This window comes from Platichthys flesus, chromosome 20, assembly GCF_949316205.1.
Source record: "Platichthys flesus chromosome 20, fPlaFle2.1, whole genome shotgun sequence".
Taxonomy (NCBI): Eukaryota; Metazoa; Chordata; class Actinopteri; order Pleuronectiformes; family Pleuronectidae; genus Platichthys; species Platichthys flesus.
Window position 1 is genome coordinate 11,356,084 of NC_084964.1, and position 21,410 is coordinate 11,377,493.

General features: G+C 44.9%; 1 protein-coding gene across 2 annotated transcripts in view; it reads left to right on the plus strand.

Moving 5' to 3' along the window:
- The first annotated feature begins 1,140 nt into the window (after positions 1-1,140).
- capn15 (calpain 15) overlaps positions 1,141-21,410 on the plus strand; it is a 34,264-nt gene continuing 13,994 nt past the window's right edge. Inside the window, exons 1-2 of one of the 2 annotated variants that reach the window (XM_062413860.1) lie at positions 1,141-1,430; positions 16,775-18,428. In XM_062413860.1, coding sequence (XP_062269844.1) covers positions 16,797-18,428 — 1,632 coding nt within the window. In that variant the 5' untranslated portion in view covers positions 1,141-1,430; positions 16,775-16,796. Of the gene's footprint in view, positions 1,431-5,454; positions 5,935-16,774; positions 18,429-21,410 lie in introns of those variants that run through there. The other variant, XM_062413859.1, reaches the window with a different exon arrangement.

The following is a 21,410-nucleotide window of genomic DNA, read 5'->3' on the forward strand; positions in this document are numbered from 1 at the left end:
ATATGTCATTTATTTGATCTCAGAATATAAACTAGAAGGTTTTGCATGAATTTTCAGAATTATATTAAATTAAATGTGTCCCACACTGTGATTCTTGTAAGGCGTCAGAAGCCAAGTTGGAAACTACTGGGTTATTCTCTAAAAATGGGTTTTTAAAGCAGGTTAAATCATCCAGTATCTAAAATCCCAAAATATAAAAGTAACTTTTAAGTAAGGCTGTGAAATATATGTAGTAAAGTAGAAAATACAATGGTTTTCTTTGAAATGTGTGTCAAAAGCATAGCATGGAATGACACACACACACACACACACACACACACTCACACACACAATAATTTGACCATCTTCTTCCTGTGCTCAGTTTCTCATGGGAATGAGGAGGTAACCCAATCCTTAATATACCTGGGGCAGAGTGGCCTCAGGAGTAGAGTGGTTGTTCTCCAACAAGAAGGTTGGCGGTTCAATCCCCACTCTTCCACATCTGAGATATTAAACCCCTTAAATTGTGGGGACTTCAACCACCTAGTCATTGCACAATATCTAACACTATGTAAATTTAAAAATATATATATATAAAAAAAAAATATGGCCCTCAATAAGCCAATTAATTTGCATGGAAAATAATAATAATAATTCTTACAATTTCAATAGGTCCTCACTGTCTGTCAATGCCTGTCAGTGCTCGGGCCCCTAAAAATGTTATTAATATTGTTACACAAGGCTTCAAAAACAAGATTAAAACACATCACAGACAAGAAGCAAACTCATACTATGCCATTTCAGACAGCAAATGATAAAATACAGCAAATGATAAAATAATACAATTAATATAATAATGGCAAAATAAAGGAACAAAAGGCATAAAAGTATCATCAAAAAACGTTTTAGTCAAAGCGATATAAAACTGTTTTAGTGAGGGAACTATTCAGTTTTTTTTTTGTTATTTAAGCTCGTCAGTGGTGACGACACTCGAACCCAGATATCCGGGTTGCTAATGTCCGCGTTGAGCATGGGAAGTGTAGTTCTCCACGCTGGCATTCTGGAAAGGCTTTTACGCTCGCTTCCTTGCGCACACACACTGTGGTGAGCCTCACGCTGCGTATTTGACGCACGGCCGCTCCGCGCTAGCTCCTTGGAGATTCCCCCTCTTCCTTCCTGGGCTGATTGAGGTAAACCTACACGGTCGCATCAGTGTCGCTAACACCCGGCGGAGTGAAACTACATGTACCGGGCGTTTGGCACCGATGTTGGGGACATGGAGCCGCCAAGGGCAGAGCGGGGCTAGCGCCGGGGGAAGGTGACGTTAGCCACAGCACAACCCCCGGGAAGAACTTAACCGTCTCCATGGCTGTGGAAAGTTAACGCGCAAGACGAAGAACTGGGGGAAAAGAAAAGCCACCGAATCGCTCCCCCTCGTCCGCCGACTCGAGGTAAGAGGAACCGGGCTGGGAGTGCGGGGTTTACACCGGGGCCACGGCTGTCGAGAGCGTCTTTGTTTACGCGGAGCTCCGGCGTCTTTCTCCCCCCGCTGCGTGCCGTCTCAATGGGATTGTTGAGTGTGGCTACACTGTGTTGGCTAATGTTAGTATCAGGCTTCTTCCACCCAGACATTGATTATGTGACAGTGGTTAGCGGTGGCAGTCACTTAGGAACGGGGTAATACGCCAATAACAACACGGAGCTTCTCTCTGATGCTGGTAGGGGAGCCGGGGTCATGAAGGTGTGTTTGCATGTCATGATACCACAGGAGCACATGAATACTTCAGCAGGGTGGATGATACTGTTTATGTGTCCTGACACGTTAAAGGTGTTGGCATCAAACTAAAACCCAGGCTGGTGTGTTTACATTGAAGTTGTTAGGTTCTTCAGGGTATAGTCTCATCCCAATGCTGTCCAGTCTGTCCACTAGAGAGAGAGAGAGAGAGAGAGAGAGAGAGAGATAAAAAAAACCACCAGAAGAAGCATGTGACAGTCTGGAGATTTTGGGTGGTGCAGAAATGACAACTTACAATTTACCGTGAAATCAGCTCACATCCTCCCTTTCCCTTCTTCCCCTCCTGTGTGTCCCTGGAGACGAGAAATGAAATCCAATATCGCTCCCTCCCTGCGTCCCCCCCCCCCCCCCCCCCCTTTCTCTCTGGCTCTGACTGTGTCAGCTGCTGTTTCCCAGGGGTGCCGACTTGCATCAGGACAGGTGGCACTTGGACAGGTGGCACCCCGAACAAAGGCCTGCAGTCCTCAGACTTCTTGCCCCGGTTTATTACCTCTGCCGAGGAGGTTATGTTTTCAGTTTCACCCTCTGTCTGCTTGTTTTTAGGGTTGTTTTGTATGTTTAGCTGTTTGTATTGGATGGGAAGAGATCATTAAATATCTGTGTAGATCCAAGAATTTGAGATATATGCTCTCCTGAGTGCTGATCTAGTGTTTGTTTTTTCATTTTATTCTACTTTCTTTGTGCACACATTATTGTCATTACCCCTATCACCCAGCTACAGTATGTAGCACTTCAGATTTATCTGCATTTATTGCTTTTTTTTGTTGTACGATTTCTGGGTAAATCTGATATGATTCTCATTCAAAGAAAGCTTCCTGCATTACACAATCTGCTCTTGTTGAGGAGTTTATAACTCGCACAAGTGAGTGTTCCTCTTTCCGCATGACACAGACATTCTTGACAGCTCAAGTCATCCTCCCTGGTACAGAGGTTTGACCTATAGAGTACGTCCACATCAGCTACTATGTCACACACTGGAGGCTTTTCTCTTGAATCACAGAGCAAGTCAAGTTCCCCTAGATAAACCAGTTTAGCTCTGAACCCTGTGTGCACATTGAAAACCACCCTTACAGCCACTGTGCACCTGGTTAGGCAGAGTTCCCGACAAAACGACTGGGCACACTGTCAAGCCTGCTTGAGCTGCAGCAGCATGTGTTAGTGGTGAAAAGACAACCCAGTGATTTCGAAACAACAAAGGATTCACATGTGAATATGAGTGATATTTGCTCTGTTATACTGTTTAATGAAACTATAGCAATATATATCGCAATATAATTTTCATCAAAAGCAATATAACAAATGTTCTCTGTACAGTTCTGAAAATAACGACTGATATGAAAATCTTTATCTTGATATAATTTATAATTATAATTTTTGGCTCATATAGCTTTAAAGGTGAACCCTGCGAAGTCAGTGGGAGAAGAAGAGATCAGGAATGAGGTCAGCAAAGTGATATGAAGTGGAAGAGAGCGGAAAGGGGAAAGTTTGAGGGCTTATCTCAGTAATGGGCAGGGACAGTTGAGCAATGATGAGTGTTGCAGTCACAACTGTCTTCTACTTAACCCTTCACTACCTCCTCTGGCAGTGGCGCTTATCAGGGAGCCAGCAGATAAACGAGAGGACATGTTGGCTAGTAGACACGAGTGGGACATGAGCACTGGTTTGATTCCCAACTCTGAATCCCCCTCATCCTGTCCGACCTGTTTCTCACTTGCACTGCCACTCATTACCCCGGGATCCCATTCACATTAATGAGGGAGACCTCCACCACTCCTCTCGGACTCCTGCGAGGCAAAACCCCAGCTCGCCTCTGCTCGCCGGGGCCAGTGCGCATGCGCTCTGCTGACACTCCAGTAATCCGCTGTTAGGAGGAGATTGCATCCCCCGTCCACTGCGCTCAGGCAACCAGCGAGGACGAATGAGAGCCCCCACCCCCCCATCCGGGAGAACATATCACGGGGGGGAAATGGGAGAATTAGAGAACATATCGTGAGCATAACGCGCCCGGGATGGAACGAGTGATCAGTGCGCGCACCGGGATGGAGCAGTTCTGACACGGGAGAGCGGACTCGTATCCGAGAGGCAACGACGGGACCGGGGCGAGGATGTCTCCTCATGTATGACAACAAGGCTCAACATCCACAGCCCTACACGCTGGGAACATGAGATGAAGCCGGCGGAAGATGGTGAAATCCGCGACTGAGTGCTGCCTTTCCTGGACGAGACCTCCTCGGCTATTTCCACGTTTCCTCAACCTGCATGTCGCCTTCTTGCACGGTGCTCCCCCTGGCCTCTGTGTGGAAACGGACACAAGCCAGCTTTTTTATCCGTGCGATATTCGAGATACGTGCTGTTCACAAGCGAAATTTAAAGCACATATGCGCGTGTCTCCTCAGCGATAAGCACCAATGCAATATTCGCAGGAGCCTGGAAACCCTTAAGTGTAGTTTGAAACCCATGTGATCCATGCGTCGGTGCCATGATAATCAGCTAAGACTAAATGTAAAACAAACCACTGGATGTTGCTGCGCGGACCTCAGCCTCAGGGTTTCTTACAATCTATCGATATCCGTCAAAGTGCGTGCAGATGTCCCCTCTCCTCCCTCGCAGGACGATACTTGTTTCTTTTTCGCCTGTGCAGACTTGCTCTGACAGGCATGGGAGTCCACATTGATCCAAGCGCAAGTCAATGAACTCGACTGACTGCGCTTTGGGATCAGACAGAAATTAAGCTGCGTCTCTCAGACAGCGGAAACTGGGATCATCTCCTCGTCCTTGCTTTTGGCAGAGCAGCCCACGAAAAAGGGACATTCCTCTCGGGTATTCAGTCGGATGTTGCACGGACCTTGAAGATGAGCTGTAAAAATGTTTTTGATGTTGTGGCAACGGTCTAACTTTAGAGAGTGTGGCTGCTTTTTAAAAAACTCGGATTCTGGAGTTTCTTCAGGTTCAATTCGGAAGTTCATGTGAGTTGAAAATCCAAAATTGTGCAAACACCAGCAGTGGCCTCCTCGCAAGGGTTTTTCACTCGTGATAATTTTTTTCTATCCAGTGGGAGAAATGCAGCTGGACTGTTTTACTGGTCAAACTTCACAGCAGCTGTTCGTCGGACTGGATGTCTGAAAGATGAGACTTGGACATTAGCATACTTGTAGGCTTGCCAACACCCTCCCTAGGAAATGCATTGCATTGATTTTTCTCCTTTGCCCACATCGTAAATAACGCTGTGAATATATTTTGTGTGAGTGCTATAGTTCCATGCCACCATTGATCCGGATCAGCTGTTTTTATGGACCTGGATCTTACGGGGATTTCCTGGATGCCCCTCACCACCTGGCTTCTTGAACTTTGAGTTTTCCCCAGGTGAACTGTTTGGCTGCTGAGATGCTGAAAGACTGTGGACACACACAAAGTTCTCATGTGTGCACCTTCCCCTGCTTTTTTTGAGCTTCTGAGCATCTGCATAGGACCAAGGAACCAGATATGAGAGCACACAGATTGGGAGACATGTGTCGGAGGCAACGCGGGGGGAATTATGAGTGGCACCGTGGTAGATGTGGTGCAGAGTGCTACAGGCTTAACGTCGACAAGAGATAGAATTCTGAGCCTTTGCTGTGACAAAACTGTATTTTCTCCTCTCTGAGACCAACCGCTGAAGTGGAATCAGTGCTCTACACAGTGCTCTGCACACTTGGCCACCTGCAAGTAACTCTAATTTCTTTGAGTACCCTCATCTTTGATTCCCCATTGCGATGGGTTTTATTTGTTTTTATTCTTACACCCTCAGAGTTCATGAGGAAAATTGCCGACAGGAAGTTTGCGGCAAATAGAAACACATGATCAGTCTCGCTGGTGTAGTCCAAACAACCCCTTTAGTATCTTCCCAATCTGTCTCACACTGAAAACGACTGTGGAACCCTTTGCTCGAGGGGCAAACGAAACAAGTAAATCTATTCATCTGACTAATTTCCGATCGCTGTGGCGATGGGGAGTTCAGCCTCGTCCCTCACTGCGGAGACTGAGTCGGACCATGGCTTCAGAAGCACTCCCTACCCGTCATCACCCCCTGTGGGCTGGCTCAGGAACAGCCACAGCAGCCCGGTGTGGGGCACTACCTTCATCACACGTCAGCAGCACCCGCTGCCTCATCGGGAGCGCAGGTAAGAGCCCCACCTGTTGGCAGCCGGGTGCCAGCCAACACAGCTCTGTCCGCTGGGTGCAACTTGAGCAGGAGTGGCTTGGCGTGACTGGTTGAGTCACAGTGGGAATGAACAGTGGGGTTGTATTACACAGAACTGCTGTGAGTGTTAGGGAAAAACTTGCTGATGTTGTCATTGGCTTCAGTGTTTAGGTGATGTGCTTTACAGGACACTGTTTATCACTGTGGTTTATGTGAGAAACTTCCTACATCCTCTTCCCCAGTCTTTTAGAAACGCTCACTGAATATTCAGTTACCGCACAGCTACGGCTCCAGTCCACTGTTTCATCAGAGCTTATCTAATCAGAGCCTTCATTTTGATGTTTTTTTCTATGATGCACCCAAAAACTTGCTAAGCCGGATTTGTAAACCGAAATCCCACCCTATTGGTTCCTCCCAGCGCAGCTGCACAGTATGTGCTATATTTTAGGGCTGTGCAGCGCTGAGTGGATTGCCTGGACAGATAGATTGACCCGACCTCGGTGAGCCCAGTGAGAAGCAGCCCAAGGGTAATTAGGAGATTAGTTTCTCTGTTATGCTTTTAATCAGACTTCAAGAGGCGCTTTGATTCACTTGTGTTAATTTTGCAAAATGATAAACAAGAGTGGATGCATTCTCTTAAGAGTCTTTTTTAAGTGATGAAGCACTGTGGTTTTCTTTTATTCAGTCAACACACATCTATTTTCCACCCACAGAAAACTTACCAGCGACTAGAGGCTGCTTAGTTTGATTGTCTGAAATTGGCGGGGGGGTTTTCAGACTTTATTATCTTTTCTGAGTTTCTCCAAGAACAAAGTGTTTTCGAGAAGCAGCAGCTGGGTAACTGAGCAAGATTTATGTTCAGCAGAGTAAACTGTTTGTGGAAGAGAGGTGCTTTTTGTATATACTTTAGCTCTGTATTGACAGAATGAAAGGGATATATTCAGTTACTCTATCTAGAATGACTGAGCTGCAAAATCTTCTTTTCCCCCCCATCATCGTACTGTCATCATAGTGAAATGCCCATCAGCAGTACGCAAGAAGCTCAACAGACTTTTTCTACTTAAAAATGATCTTCTCAGCCGCCCTCACATAAACTTGTTTAGAAGTGTCTCCAGGTTTTTCTTCTGCTTTTTGGGTCATGTCTCCCGGAACAAGAACAGGCAGTTGATATCGACAATTCTAGTGTATTGAAGTTGTTGCTGAGTCACTCAGGGCATCATAGTCCGGTTGTTAGTTATTGATTTTCCGATCACATTTCCCCACAAAGGATGCCATTACTTATTCAGCATTGGTCTCCAGTTGGGCTTTCATCTTTCTTTATTCCTGCCTGCTGCTGTCAATGCTTTCCTTGCAGTTACTCTATGTTTAACAGCTGAGGCGGACATGGTTTCGTCTGCTATGTCTTGTAAGACTTCTAAACTATAGACAGGGCTAGCTTAAGATCATGCTTTAACAGGGTTCCATCAACTGTACCTCTACGCATGAATGAAACTCAAGTGTTGCACATACTTTTCATAAGTCATAACTTGTCTTTTATTCAACAGATTCCTCTTTTGTTTTTGTACATCTCTGTAGCGACACGCCTCCACCTTCATCCCTCACCAATCCCACCACGCCCTCGGTCAGCTAAGCCCATAAACACAGGCAGAACTGCACAAAGACAACTCACGCACCATCTCTGTCTTATACTGCAAGGCAGAGAGGGACACACACACGTGTTCTGACAAAAAAACGTTTTAGAAAGACGATGTAGCAGCACTCTGAACATGCCCTCTTATCTCCTCCACTCCCCCTCTCTCACGCACGCAAGCACACACTCACTGTCGTGTGCACGCAGACACACTGCTGTGTGAGCCTAACAACGTTGGGCAAGCTTTGCTGAGCTGTGACAGAGCATGAAAAACAGAAACAACAGAACACGATGAGCCCAGCTTAACTTCAGTCATTTTTATGCAGTTTATTCTACAACATATTGTGCCGCATAACTTTTCTTTTCCTTTTGACCTAGTGAACAATCTTGTCCCTGGGTATTTTCAATTTGTTTTCATACAGCGGTGACCCATTGACTTTGGGATTCTTTGTGATTCCCTCATGATGAAAAATAACACCCTCAGCAGACAGATATTTGGTGTAGTTCATAACTGTGGAATCTCACTCTTTTCTCTTTTTTAATTAATAGCAGCTCAGCACTGCTTTATCCCAATGGTATCATTGTTTGTGCTTCATTTCATCACGGCCCCACACTTGCAGTTTGTTACATTACACATGGCCTTGGGAGTCCTAAGCCATTCAAGTCAGAGTCTGCTCTCCCCAGAGTCAATCCCAGCGTCTCTACTGTCCCAGCATGATGGATGACGCTGTTTATTCCAGCTCCATTCCACTGGCTCTCCTCCCTTTAATTGGATTAAACTGGGTCCACTTGGATTCAACCAGCATGGTCATTGGCCGTGTTTATGTCTGAATGATTTCAGCGCGTTCTCCCTTGCTAACGTCTGTCTGGCAAAGACAGGGCCGCGTCAGGACAGTCCGCATGCATGCAGAATGGATTTGGCATGCAGGCTTTGTTTCCCAGCATGGCTTTCTTGGAGAAAACAGAGGATGGGCGCTGCAAAATAAAAAATACCCTATTGACACTGAAGCTTACATGTCTCCAGATTCCCCCACTCCTGTTGCCATGGAAATGTGTTGCATATGTTCAGTAACCTAATTTCCTTGGGCCCTAGACAACCACACATAGTAGCCTGGCAGTCACACACAGAAAGAAGCATGTGCTGGCTTATTGCACCTGTGTAGGATTACAATAACCTGCTAATTACTCATGGCACTGTTTAGTGATGTTATATAGACATTTAGCTTGATAAACCTTATGGTAAGTGTTTTTTCTGCCTTAAAGGGTTAAATTTGTGTCTTGGTGACAGTAAATCTCTACTTTGGGCTGTCTGTCTTTGAAGTTCCCTCTCGGACTGAAGGCAGCACTGTGTCAGCAGTATTCCTGCCCTCCAGCTTTGGGTGTCTGCAGGAACTTGAGATTAACAGCAGCAGCAGCATACCCTTGATGCCCCTGCCATCTCTGCCCCTTCTTCCTCCCCGATTTCTGAGCTTCCTGGCAGCTTCCTGTTAGCGCTTGCTTTGCACCACGCCGTCGAATGCGCTGCTGAAACCCAGTCAGAGAGTTTCCTCTGTTAAAAGATGCAACTGTCTGAAGCTGTCTCCACCGATGACAGATTCACTCGTCAAAAATGAGCTCCGGTCGTGAAATATTCACCGAGGGCATAGCTAGAGGTCAGAAGCTACTGGTGTAGGTTCTGTTTCTCATCTAGCCAGTGTATTCTTAGCATCTTCAGTCTCTTATTCACAAACCGTGATTGTTAGTTCAAATCTTGTGTAGATAATATTTCTGGGATATGAGGCCTCGTGTGGGGTCATGTGTGTAAGGCTCAGATAAAAAAACAGCCATGAACTGAAAAACATAAAAAGCATAAACATTTCAGATAATCTCATGCTCATGGCGCTGACCTGACACATAATATTTATACAACGCCTCCCTTGTTTCTAAAGAATCACACCCTTCTTGTAGCATTCCATTCTCTTGATAGAGGACTATTTATTCAGCTTTTAAGATCTCCTTTTATTTTAAAGCCTCAGCAATGCTTATTAAGGATCGTCTTAGCCTGAGGGAACCTTTTTCAAAGGAGCCTTTGTCTAAGTTCCTATGTTAGTCTGCGTCAGCATCATAACATTTTATAAACCAATTCAGTCTTAATGTTCTGTCTCCAAAAAGTCTCTCTTCCCATTAAAGAAACGTCCTGCTCAGTGTCAGTTGAGCATAACTTCCCAAATTATCACGTTGTGTTGCCTTTTGTGACTCAGACTTGACTGTTACCAATCCCCCGTACAGTTTTACTAGGTCTCGGAGTCGAAACTCTTTATCTGCTGCTAAAGTTTCAGCTCCAGACACTCGTCTCAGATAAATTTATAAGTCAGTGGCTCGGCTCCATAGTGTTTGTCGTAATAAATTAATTCAGGAGACCTGTCAGCGTTGATTAATGAGTCGTACTTAGCATGCCATGGCGTATTAGCTGGAAGGGAGAAAGGTTTTTACAGTTAATCTGACCCTGATTCATCAGCTCCTTATGAAACACGAAGAGGAATGTTTGCTCAGGGAAAATCACTTTAGAGTGAAAGACTTGCTCTGATCTCGCACATAAGGAAAAGGCCATAATGAAGTGATAAACAAATTTCTTTTGCCATCAAACGCAGACTGACTTAGGAGCTGAGATATATTCTATAAAGTCGGTTTTCTGTATGTGATAAATAATGTGTGAAAGAGCTGATCTGAACCCATAACTGGTGTGCTCCTGGTAAAGATGTAGCAACATTCTTCAACCATCTTTATTGTCTGATTCACACAGCACATTGGCTTTTGAGCGCTGTCATTTTTAATACCAAGCTCATTGTCAAACAGAATCACAGGTCCACCTATTTCCAATACTGTTATATAGGCAGATAAAAAATGGCAATAATTCCTAAGATGTTTTAATCAAACCCTCATTTTCTTTTACTTGTATTGGGCCTTGGCATCAATCCGGCTCCATTTGTAATGTTAGAAGTAAAAGTCAACAGTAAGCAGCAGCAGTAAGGCCGGCACTTTGGGAAGCTGAATAATGCGCTCGCAGGTGCAGATTACTACCTTCATCTCTGTCACTTCTAGAGCTGTAGCTATTAAACAGGATCATTGTCCAGTGCACATTTGCCACAGCATTTTTCTGACATAAACATTTAATAATCTCCAGGTCTACGCCTCTAGTTCCCTCCCTGAGTTCAAATAAAACTGAGCCTGTAAATATTTATCCCGAGAGTGACTCACTTTATTTGAGCGTGTTTGTGTGTGGAGCGGCTCAATCTGGAGTGAGTTCAACAAAGTCAGCCTACCGAGAGTTATCCAACTCCATGCGGCCTCTCAGTAATCCCAGATAACGAATGTAGAAAAGCTTTTTGTCAGGGAATTCAAATGACCCAAATAAATTGCAACAAATTACAAATGCATCATCGTTAGATCGAGTCTCGGTTAATCTCGTTTAATTTATTAAATTATGAATTTATGTATTCCTCAGGGAAATTAGTTTATCGTCATTAAAGGGAATTGCTGATTAAGAGATAGTGAAAGAGAAAGCAATAGAAGCAGAAGATAGCCAAATTATTTAAAATTATAAAAGCAATTATATGTTTTTTAAATTTCTTATACATACATTAATCTATTATCTATCTATCGTCTATCTTTTTAGTGCATTGTTAAATTAGCACGACTGAATGAAAACGTGTTTTGCAGCTCTTGCATAAAGACAAGATCATATGGCTCTGACTAATTGCATTACTGATTAATTCATTGATAATTCATCAGGCTTAATTGACCCCATGTGAGTGTTTTAAAATCATTCCCACCTGGAGTCTGAGACCCCCCCAAATATTCAATGAATAATGATGTAGTTTTCTGAGGCTGTAAACATATAAGCTTTCTCTTCAAATTAGGTGATTTCACTAGATCCAGTAATCTTTATATTCTCATTTAGTGCAGAAATCTGTTATGCTGTTAGCCATAGTTTATCAGGAAACTTTTTTTCTTCCAGTGTTTCTCTGCTGTCAGCAAGTTGTGCAGTACAATTCCCTTTGAAAAAGTCATATGAAATGTACGGACGAGCCCGACCCAGCTCAGCATGGCTTGGTTACATTATTAATTAGGAGCAGCCGCCATGCGGACAAGTTCACTTCACTACATTCTGTGTCTGTTCAGCCATTAAGCTCAAGTTTGAATAACTGGGAAAATACTTTTAATCATACAAGCACACACCCTGTGGTCACTTTGGGGTTTCGCTTGCAGCAGATTTGTCTTGGCACGTACTCTTTGTGGTTTTCAGTATAACACACACACACTCAAGCTGAAATGTGTGTGTACCAGCACCTCGTAACAGGTGGGTCTGTTTTGTATCTCTCAGCTATGGTGTCATATGAAGGAAGTTGAAACGCATACACTTGATGAGAAATGGATTTGCAATATAATTGATATTAATTATTTTTCTGATATAGTTAAGATTATATGATAAAAAGTATGTTGGGATTATCAAGGCCTCCTTTGTGGAAGGATGCCTTACTTGATAGGATCCTCCATTTTCCTAGCAAAGCAATGTAACTGGCTCAATTTACTGAAAGGTCAGAGGGCATAGGTCAAACTGAAAGCAAGCACCCTCTGCTGGATCATAGGGCAAACTACTTAAAACGGGGGAAAAAAATCATTCCTACTTTTATTGTGTTTAGGCTCAGAGAACCATTGTGTCTTATTTCCTCAGCACAGCTAAACACAAGATAAGCTGTCATGGAAAGCCTGTGTGACACCATTTTTTTTACTTATGATTACTATAAACAAATTGTGTAGCTTCTAAATGATAGTCCCAGAACTTGAGGGACCACACTGACTCTGCTTGTCTCTTTCTCTCTCTCTTACATTGACACAAGCTCAGCTGACGTCTCTGATACAGTTTAAACTTAGATTGGTTTGAAATGACGCCACAGTATCAACACTGATCACCACATAATGACCAGCAATTTTCTTAAATGAGTAAAACCTTTCCTAGCTGCACACACTCTGCTCTCTCTCTCTCTCTCTCTCTCTCTCTCTCTCTCTCTCTCTCTCTCTCTCTCTCTCTCTCTCTCTCTCTCTCTCTCTCTCTCGCTGTCTCTGTCTCTGTCTTTCTCTCGCTCTCTCTGGCTTTCTGTCACTCTCTCAGACACACTGACAGCAAGACACACACACACAAAGAGTTTCAACGGACTCGGTAATTAATTGTACTGGTTAAGGAAAAGCCTAGTCAACAATACCATCTGGTCGATACTTGTTTTTTGTGTTGAGTGAGTAAAACAGAAACTCTGTGCCCCTGATGGCCAAGGCGGGTACCACACTTTCCCCTCGGGCCCTGGGCTCAGAGCCAACCATGGAAAGGCAGTGCTAATGGCTGTCGCACAAAGGTCAAATGTCTCACAGTGAGGCAGGGAGAAACTAGGGAGACTCAGCTCACTTGAACCCGCAATCAGGTTCAGTATTTGGAGTGAATTCAAGTAGCCAGCCGAAGGTGGCACCTAGACCACCAACAGTGCCTTTGTAGATTTTGCTCAGTCTTTTACATTACTTACAGTCTTACTGACCCATATTATGTCATGGCTCATCTACACACATCTTTATGCTCTCCACTTTTTATCAGCACCCTTTTTTTCGCAATACTAAAGACTTCCTCAGCAATATCTCGGTTGTTTACTATGATGGTGCTGACTTGCTAGTTTTCACTGAGCGTTTTAAAGATCACACTCCGTGTAATGGTCTGCTGAAGTGCTCCATGATTATCTTACACCCAGTGAAGCATTGAAAAGTAGCCAGGGGTCACCGATGTACTTGCTTAAATGAATTTTGAACTAGGAGCAGGTTCCTTATTGGCAGCAATATGCATCAAGGACCTTATTGCAAAAGAGGTAAGGTCTCTCTCTCTGTCTCTCTGTCTCTGTCTCTGTTTCTGTCTCTGTCTGTCTCTTCTCTCGCTCTCTCTCTCTCTCTGTCACTCTGTGTCTCTCTCTGTCCCTCTGTCCCTCTCTCGCTCCACTGTAAGCTGTTGGCCTGCTTCCCAGGTCTGCGACACTGAGGAACAGAGGAGCTGAAGTGGGCACTTTTAGAACAGCTCCATTGAACACACGGCCAAGGACAAAAAGTGTGTGTGTGTATTTTTGTGGATCCATGAGTACCTATGTGGATGTTTGTGTGTATATGTATGCACTCTTATGAGTGGAGCATGTACACGGAAAGCATCCTTTTAAGTAGGGTCCAGGGATCACAGGCAATAGTGGGTCATCCTCTGCTGCAGGCATGTACTGTACATACAAAGGTTTGTGTGTGTTTGTGTGTGTCTGTCTTTATATAAAGATGAACAACGTGTCTCCACTTCCTCCCACTATTCAGAAATTGAGCTAAAATATCTTTGAGACAAATGCCACCATCTTGCACTTTTGGATTCTTTGCAGTAGGGATCATAATGTTTTACCCTGAGTTTAGTGACTTCACTACTTGAACATACAACATTTATTTGACATGTACTTTGACTTTTCAGTTGGGCCCATGCCCTGCTCATTAATGTGGAGGAGGCAGTAATTATTAACTATAGTGCAGCCAGCTACCAGGAGGCGATCAAGATATTTTGGCTTCTCTTTCTTGTCTATGGTGTTGTTATGACATATTTAAGCCCGGTATTAGAATTTCCTGGAGAGGCCGATTACTTCATTGAGAAGCTCTTAGAACGGCTGCTGCAGACAGAAACATAATGAATTTACAATCCCCGGTGCTCCGGCGAGAACCAAATCAATTGCTGTGACAAAGTCTCTGTGCGGCTGACACCATGACTTTGCTCTCTCGCTGGAGATGAAAGAGGCCTGACAGTTATGAAAATGGCCAGAGGGAAGTACCTGTCATCAAACATGAGGTGTTGACACTTATTGTTGTTGTTGTCATTGCTGTTTGCAGGCCTTTGAAGAACCCAGCACAGCGTGAACATGTGCAATCAACACCAGGGCTGTCACTCAAGTCAAACACATTTAACTAAACCACTGAGTGGGTGGAGTTTGTGCTTTAGTCTGAGGCAACACTGTAATGGAAGTATTTTTGTTTTATGTTTTTGGCAAACAATTTTGATGCACTTCGAATTCTCACAGAGGAACTGATGCTGCGTCGACACCACCTCTATGTTCATTTTTAAGGTTAAGGGCCCTTGCAAATTCCACACTACCATGGGGACATGACAGCTATTGCTGCTGGATGAAAGCAAACAAAGAGCTAAGTACTGATCTCTTAGTTTTTGTGTCTTCATAAAAATTGTGTTTACCTAACTTTCATCATTATCATTAGAGGGCTTAGTTTCCTCCTCACTCGATAGGGCCCTAGTTTATGTTGGAGTGCTGACTTCAGCCCACGGACTGGTTGCAGTGCTAATGACTCCTGACATAAAGCACTGGGACTTTACTTTCATACTTTTGCTACCTCAGGCTAGAGGACTAAATGTGGCACAAATGTAGTTGGACAATAACCAAGTAACTATGCTTGTCTGTCAATAAATAAACATAGCTACATGCCTGCACACACTTAGTGGTAAGAGCCTACAGACTCGAAGACACCCTTAGAGACACATTAGAGTCCCTTCCTGCTGCCATTCTCCTCCTTACCTTTGGGAGGAGAGTTGACGAGTGTAGTGGAGCTGGGAGCAAGAGCTTTTCTGTGAGAGGTCCCCCTGGGTTCTGGGGATTGGCCTGGTTTAAAAAGGTTTAATGGAGTTGAACTAAGGGAAATCAGTTGGTCTGGACACATGGCGCTGCAGTGGAGAAGAGCAATTGGGCCACACAACCAGTAAGTCTCTCCTATACTGTGGCAGAAATCTATGTCCTAATGTGACAAGCAACACAGGAATAATCAGAAAATGTTTCTCATAGGAAAAACAGGCTTGTTTTCACAGCACGTTCTACAAATAGCCAAAAACCACTGCTTCCCCCCTAAAAGCCTTTGTCAAAAGCACCTTTGCATGTGGACATAGTTCTCTAACCATATAATACAGACAGATAAATGTGACCAGATCCACACGCTCTGTGGGTAGCATCTTTGCCACGGCGATCAATAAAAAGAAACATCTTGGCATTCCAGCTCTAAGCACCTTCCCCTCTGTTACCCCACAATCCCCACAGTACCTTCTCTGTGTTGGTGTTCACACATGAGCAGCTTGAGCGACTGTGACATTTTTTTATGGGTTTGTCCAGAGAGCAACCGCGTCCGTCCCTCTGGGCCATCCCTCTCCAACCCCCCCCCCCCCCCCCCCTTGTACTTTGGAGGTATCCAACTGTGCTGCTTCCCCCCCAAAAGGCTTAGATATACCCACTATCAATAAGTTGGATTGACTGAACTGCAGCCACACGGAATGAACTACATGCAAGTCAATTCAGAACAACACTGTTTGAGGTTATTATGTCCAAGGGGTGGAAATCCCCTAGACCTGTAAGGTGTTAACAGTCGATGTTTTTGGATTAATTATACAAGTATGAATGGTTTGTAATTTCAATAACCTCTAAGTGCAGAGTTCTGCTTATTCAATTCACCCATCCATTCAACCTTAATTTATAAATTCACTCGGGCATTGGGTTGACGTGATCTTACGTAGCTCCCGTCTACCCTGCATTAACATTCACTCAGAAAATGGGAGATGGGTGCTTAAGTAAGGTGGAGGAGATCCTGTGTTTTTTCAGTCTAATAAGTGTCAGTCAGGAGTACTCAATGAACTCTCGCTGCCTCTCTCTACCTCTCCTCTCCGCTCAATGTGCTGTCTTCCTAGCTCTAATCATGTGGCCATTGTGTATGGATTTACAGCCCTCACTGCCCCCAGGAGGGAGATTTGATTTTTCCCCTGCACTGGCTAATCTATCCCTCTCACACTCTATTTTTCTTTTCTAATTCTGTCTTTCTCCCCTCCTCTCGCAGTCCCAGAGATTTTTTTGCTGTCTTGTCTGCTGATTATCACCATGAGTTGACTGGAAGCATGTTTTCATCCTCGGGGGTTCTTCATAATTTTTAATTTGTCACTCTTTCTGTGGCCATCTTCCTTTCTTTTTTTTTTTACTTTGCTCCTACATTTCTCCACCAACACTTTATTCAAACAGAATACTCGATATTCATGTATTATTGCTGTGCAAAAGTAGGTAAAAACTATTATGAATTTGTTTTGACTCATTTTCTACTTTTTTTCCAGCCACTCTCATTCTCCTGGCTCCATGGCAGCAGCGGTGCAAGGCAGTGAGTGGTCGTGTGGACGCTGTACGTTCTTGAATGCCGGCGCAGCACCTCGCTGTTCCATTTGTGAGGCCCCTCGCCAGAAGCCTGACCTTAACCAGATCCTGCGGCTGAGCAGCACCGAGGAGCAACGCTGGGCCTGCCCCCGCTGTACCCTTAACAATCCCCAGGGATCTGGAGCCTGCTCCGTTTGTGGCTTTGGACCATCCCCTGCCACTAACACACCCCCTACCACCACCATAGCCGCTACCACAAATGGCCTGCCGTCTGCTCCGACCGAGCCTCCAACACCAATTATCCTCCCCACAGTCCTGCTTGAGCCCCAAGGGCAGCAACCAGCTAAGGAGGAAGTGCTACGACGGTCCGAGAGTAATGGAGAGGTGGTCAGCCTGGAGGTGCAGCACTCGGGCTGGGCTTGCCCTCGATGCACACTCCACAACACTCCTGTGGCTCTGTCGTGCTCAGCCTGTGGTGGCCCCAGGAAACTGTCTTTGCCTAAAATCCCGCCAGAGGCACTAGTGGTTCCTGAGGTGCGCACACCTGTGCTGGGATTTCCAGTTCACACAGCAGGGACTTCCCCACTACTCATAGATCTAACAGATGATTCTCCCCCACCCCCTCCCTGTGATCCTCAAGAGCCTGTGTCCTCACAGTCCATCTCCTCCCCCTTTACTTCTTTCACTTCCCTCCAGAATAACCCAGTTCCCCGAAGCAGGAGAGAGGTGCCCCCTCCAGGGCGCCCACCGAATGCAGGCACCAACACCCCCAGTCCCACTTCCCCGTTAACGGCCACTGCGCCACCCCAGCCAGGCCCACAGCGGCCAGCCAAGCCCAAACATGCCCAACCCCAGGAACCCTCATACCCCAACAAGCGCCTCAGTATCTTGGATGAAGAAGATGCTCAGCACCACCCACTGACTCCACACCTCCCTGTTGCATCCACAGCTGCCCCCACCTGGAAGTGCCCTAGTTGTTCTTTGCCCAATCCAGGGAACTCGTCTAAGTGTGAGGCCTGCCGATCATCACGGGCAGGCGCTGACCTCATTGACCTTGTTGGCTGCGAAACAGTACGATTTACCCCAGCTAGCCCCTCCAGCCCAGACTTCAGCACCTGGGCCTGTTCCAAGTGCACCCTGCGCAATCCTACAGGGGCACCTAAGTGCTCAGCCTGTGGTTCTTCCAAGCTGCATGGCTTTCAGGAACAGCAGGTGCCTATGACCCGCTGCTGTGCACACTGTGGCCTCCAATCGGGGTCTGGTACGGCATCTTGTTCTTGCACACCTTCATCCTCTTCAGGTCATAAGACACGGAAACTGGCCCGAGGCTACCCTTCCTCCTCCCCTGCTATTGCTCCTTCCAATTCCACTTCCTCCTCCACCTTATCGAGCCTTCAAGAGAAAATAGGACAGTGGAGCTGCCCGGCATGTACGCTGCTCAACGACATCAAGGTCAAGAACTGTGCAGCGTGCCACACACCCCAGCAGTACCTCACCCTGCGTAAAGTAATGAAGCCTCTGAAGAGGAGGGAGAGCATGCATGTCGAGGCCCGTCGACGAAATGACGAAGGCGAGGCCAAGGAGCTTTTGGAGAACATTGTCAGCTTCTGCAGAGAGGTAAGAGAAACTAAAATACTAATGTCAAATGGCTGAACAGTGACACACAAATGTTAATTATAAGGGTTTCAGACTATCTATGTTGAGATCTGTTTTACTACTTGGATTTATAAGATCATGCTTAAAGCCGGAAGGACTTTTTGTGGCAGTGCACTTGTTTTCTAAGGGTGAACAAGTAAACCCTTGTCCGACCACGTAATTTGTTGTCTTTTTTGTAAGTTATGATATGTCAGCATTACCTTTTCATGTGTTGAGTTTTCCTTGATGTCTTTGATAACCCTGCTTATTTCAATATGTAATGCATTACAGGGTGCTCATTGCCATGCACAGCAAAGCTCCTTCTTTTGAATTCCTCTTTTTTTGTTACGGCTCTGGCTTTGTTCCCACTCCCTCAATATCTCTAATTTCGGAGAAATGCTAATAGGCTTTGTCATTGCCTCTGTTTGCACTTGCTTTGTTAGCTGGGTTTAAAACGACCAGTGGGTGAATCTTGGCCACCTGCATGAGCTGCAGATACTGAGTGCCTCATTTCTATAGCCAGACTATAGCCCGCCCTCACTCAGAAAGAAGTCCCTTAACAAAATACTGCAATACTCTGTTGCAGAACTTTAACTTCTGTCTTTGGAGTCCAGCTTTATTTGTTCTGAATAGTTTGAGTCAGATGCTCTATTTCCTGTCCTCAGTTGACTCCCACCATAACTTGGAGGTCTTATTTAGGAAGACACTGCTTAATGAAATACATTTCTTTGTACCAGCAGACCTGCCTGTTAGACATAAAACCACATTTGATCATTCTGAATGTAATTTCCATTTTTAATGTGAACTTCACACTTTCAATTTGTGAAGTTATTAAAACAACAGAACTGTGGTTGTTGTTAAAAGCTTCTTTTAATATCAATGCACACCCTGAAACGGAACATTATCATTATGTTGAATAATAAAACTAGATCAACCTGTGTTTTTTTTCCAGTATTGAAAAAGCTAATGATGTTATGCTTTTGTAATTCTAGGCTAGTCTGTTGTCATAACGACCCTAATGAACGATAATAATGCCCAATAAGGACGAAAGGTCAAATGTGGCGTTCATCCGTCACTGCAGTTTGGAGACATGGAGACATCTCGCCTAGCTACTGTAGTTAAGATGGGACAACCTTTATTTTGCTCCTCTGTATCACACCACTTCATGCTCACTTTGTTTCTGCAGCCCTTTGATAAGCCTCTAGTGTGTTGTCATGGATATGCTACTCAGAGCGGTCACAAGGACTCATTTGTTAAGACCTATGCTAATGAGACATATCTGATTGGACGAGTTAAACCTCAGAAAAATGCAGAATCCAAGAACTATTAGATTCAGGTAATTTTTTTTCCAGCAGCATCGGGTGATGCGTTCCCATCCACCACACCGCCATTGCACCTATCATGCCATGTTTACAATAGCATGGAGTGAGCTTTAGATTGCATAATTTATGTATTTTTTGAAAGTCGCAGGGCTCACTGCTGTTAGCGTGGGAGGGAAGTTGGCTTAGTAGGAAGGAAAGATATCGGAGAGATGTCTCATCCCCACCTTTCCCTTTTCCCTAATTTGAGACCGAAATTTAAACTACTCGCTCTTTTTATCATCTTTCCCTTTTTTCTCCAAATATTTTAGCCCACCCTCTCTCCATCTCTGCCCCCTCTGCTCTCTTCAAAGTACTTTCCCCTTTTCATCTCCTTTTTATCCCATATCCTTCATCACATCTATCCCCACAAGCTCATCCTGTGTTTTTTCTCTTCCTCTCTGCTAATATCTCAAAATATGCTTTCCCCCTTGCCACCCACTGTACCCTGTCCGCCCCCACCCCACCCTCTCCACACGACTGCACTCAATTCACCAGTGTAGCAGATAATGTGTGTGTTTGTGTGTGTGTGTGTGTGCTAAGGTGAACACAGGGCTCTTCTATTTTTAGCAGCAGAGCTAGAGAGGAGAGGAGCAGAAACGATCCGCTTGCCTATAGTGAATGAAATCTCTAACAGCATCAACCGCTGCAGCTCAGTTTTAGGGGTCAAAGATCTGAAGGGGGCTAAAATTGTTAAGTAAGAGGCTCTAGTCGGTCGTATCCATCTCTGTCAAAGCATTAACACTTGGCAAGCACTGAAAACACCAGCGGTGAAAATGTAATTATGACAAAAGCTTTCGGTTCACCCTGTTAGGCAGTCCGTTCACACAAACACAGTGAGCGTGTCCGGGCGTGCGTTTCAGTTTGTTTAGTTGCATTACAGCAAATGGTGCCGCTGATGAAACTGACTGTAGAAGTTACAGCAGAGTTTGTCCAGATTGCAACAATCAATAAGGAGCAAAAAAATGAAGCTGGAGTTGTAGTGGAAGAAACTGGAGAAATGTTATTCTCTCTTCACCTGAGGGCCTCGTTGTTTTTCTACTCTCCTTGATTGGTTTTGAGAGTCAGAGGTGTTTGCGCTTGATGCCAGTGCCCCAGAGCGTGTCCGCTTACTCCCGGTGCCAAGCGAGTAAATGCTACTAAGAGCCATCAGCGCCGCTTGTGAACTGTAAAACCCTGCATGGCTGGAGCTCGTGCCTCTGTTCCCTCTCCATGTCACCCTCAGAGGGAGCAACAAGGAGACGCCACATGGCAACAGATTAACTTTGATTTGTTTTATTTATCTCCTCTACGCCGCTCTCTGTAACCACTTTTGTCATTTGATTTTGTGCCACACGTTGGATTGTGTCTGGGGTTTTTGGTTTACATGTTTGGATTGTAAGTTGTGACTGCCTGCAGTGACAGGTTTTCACAGACTGTGACAGCCTTGTACGTGCCAGGCTGTTCTGGGATGCCTTTGTTTTGAGTTTATTAAGTGTAGCACTGTGAAATCCAGCTCTATGGTTCCTTGTCATCATGTTTTTTTTTGTTAAGATCAATATGTTGTCTGCGAGATGTAGATGTCTAGCTACAAGCTTACCCTCCTCAAAAAAGCATTGTCTGGCTG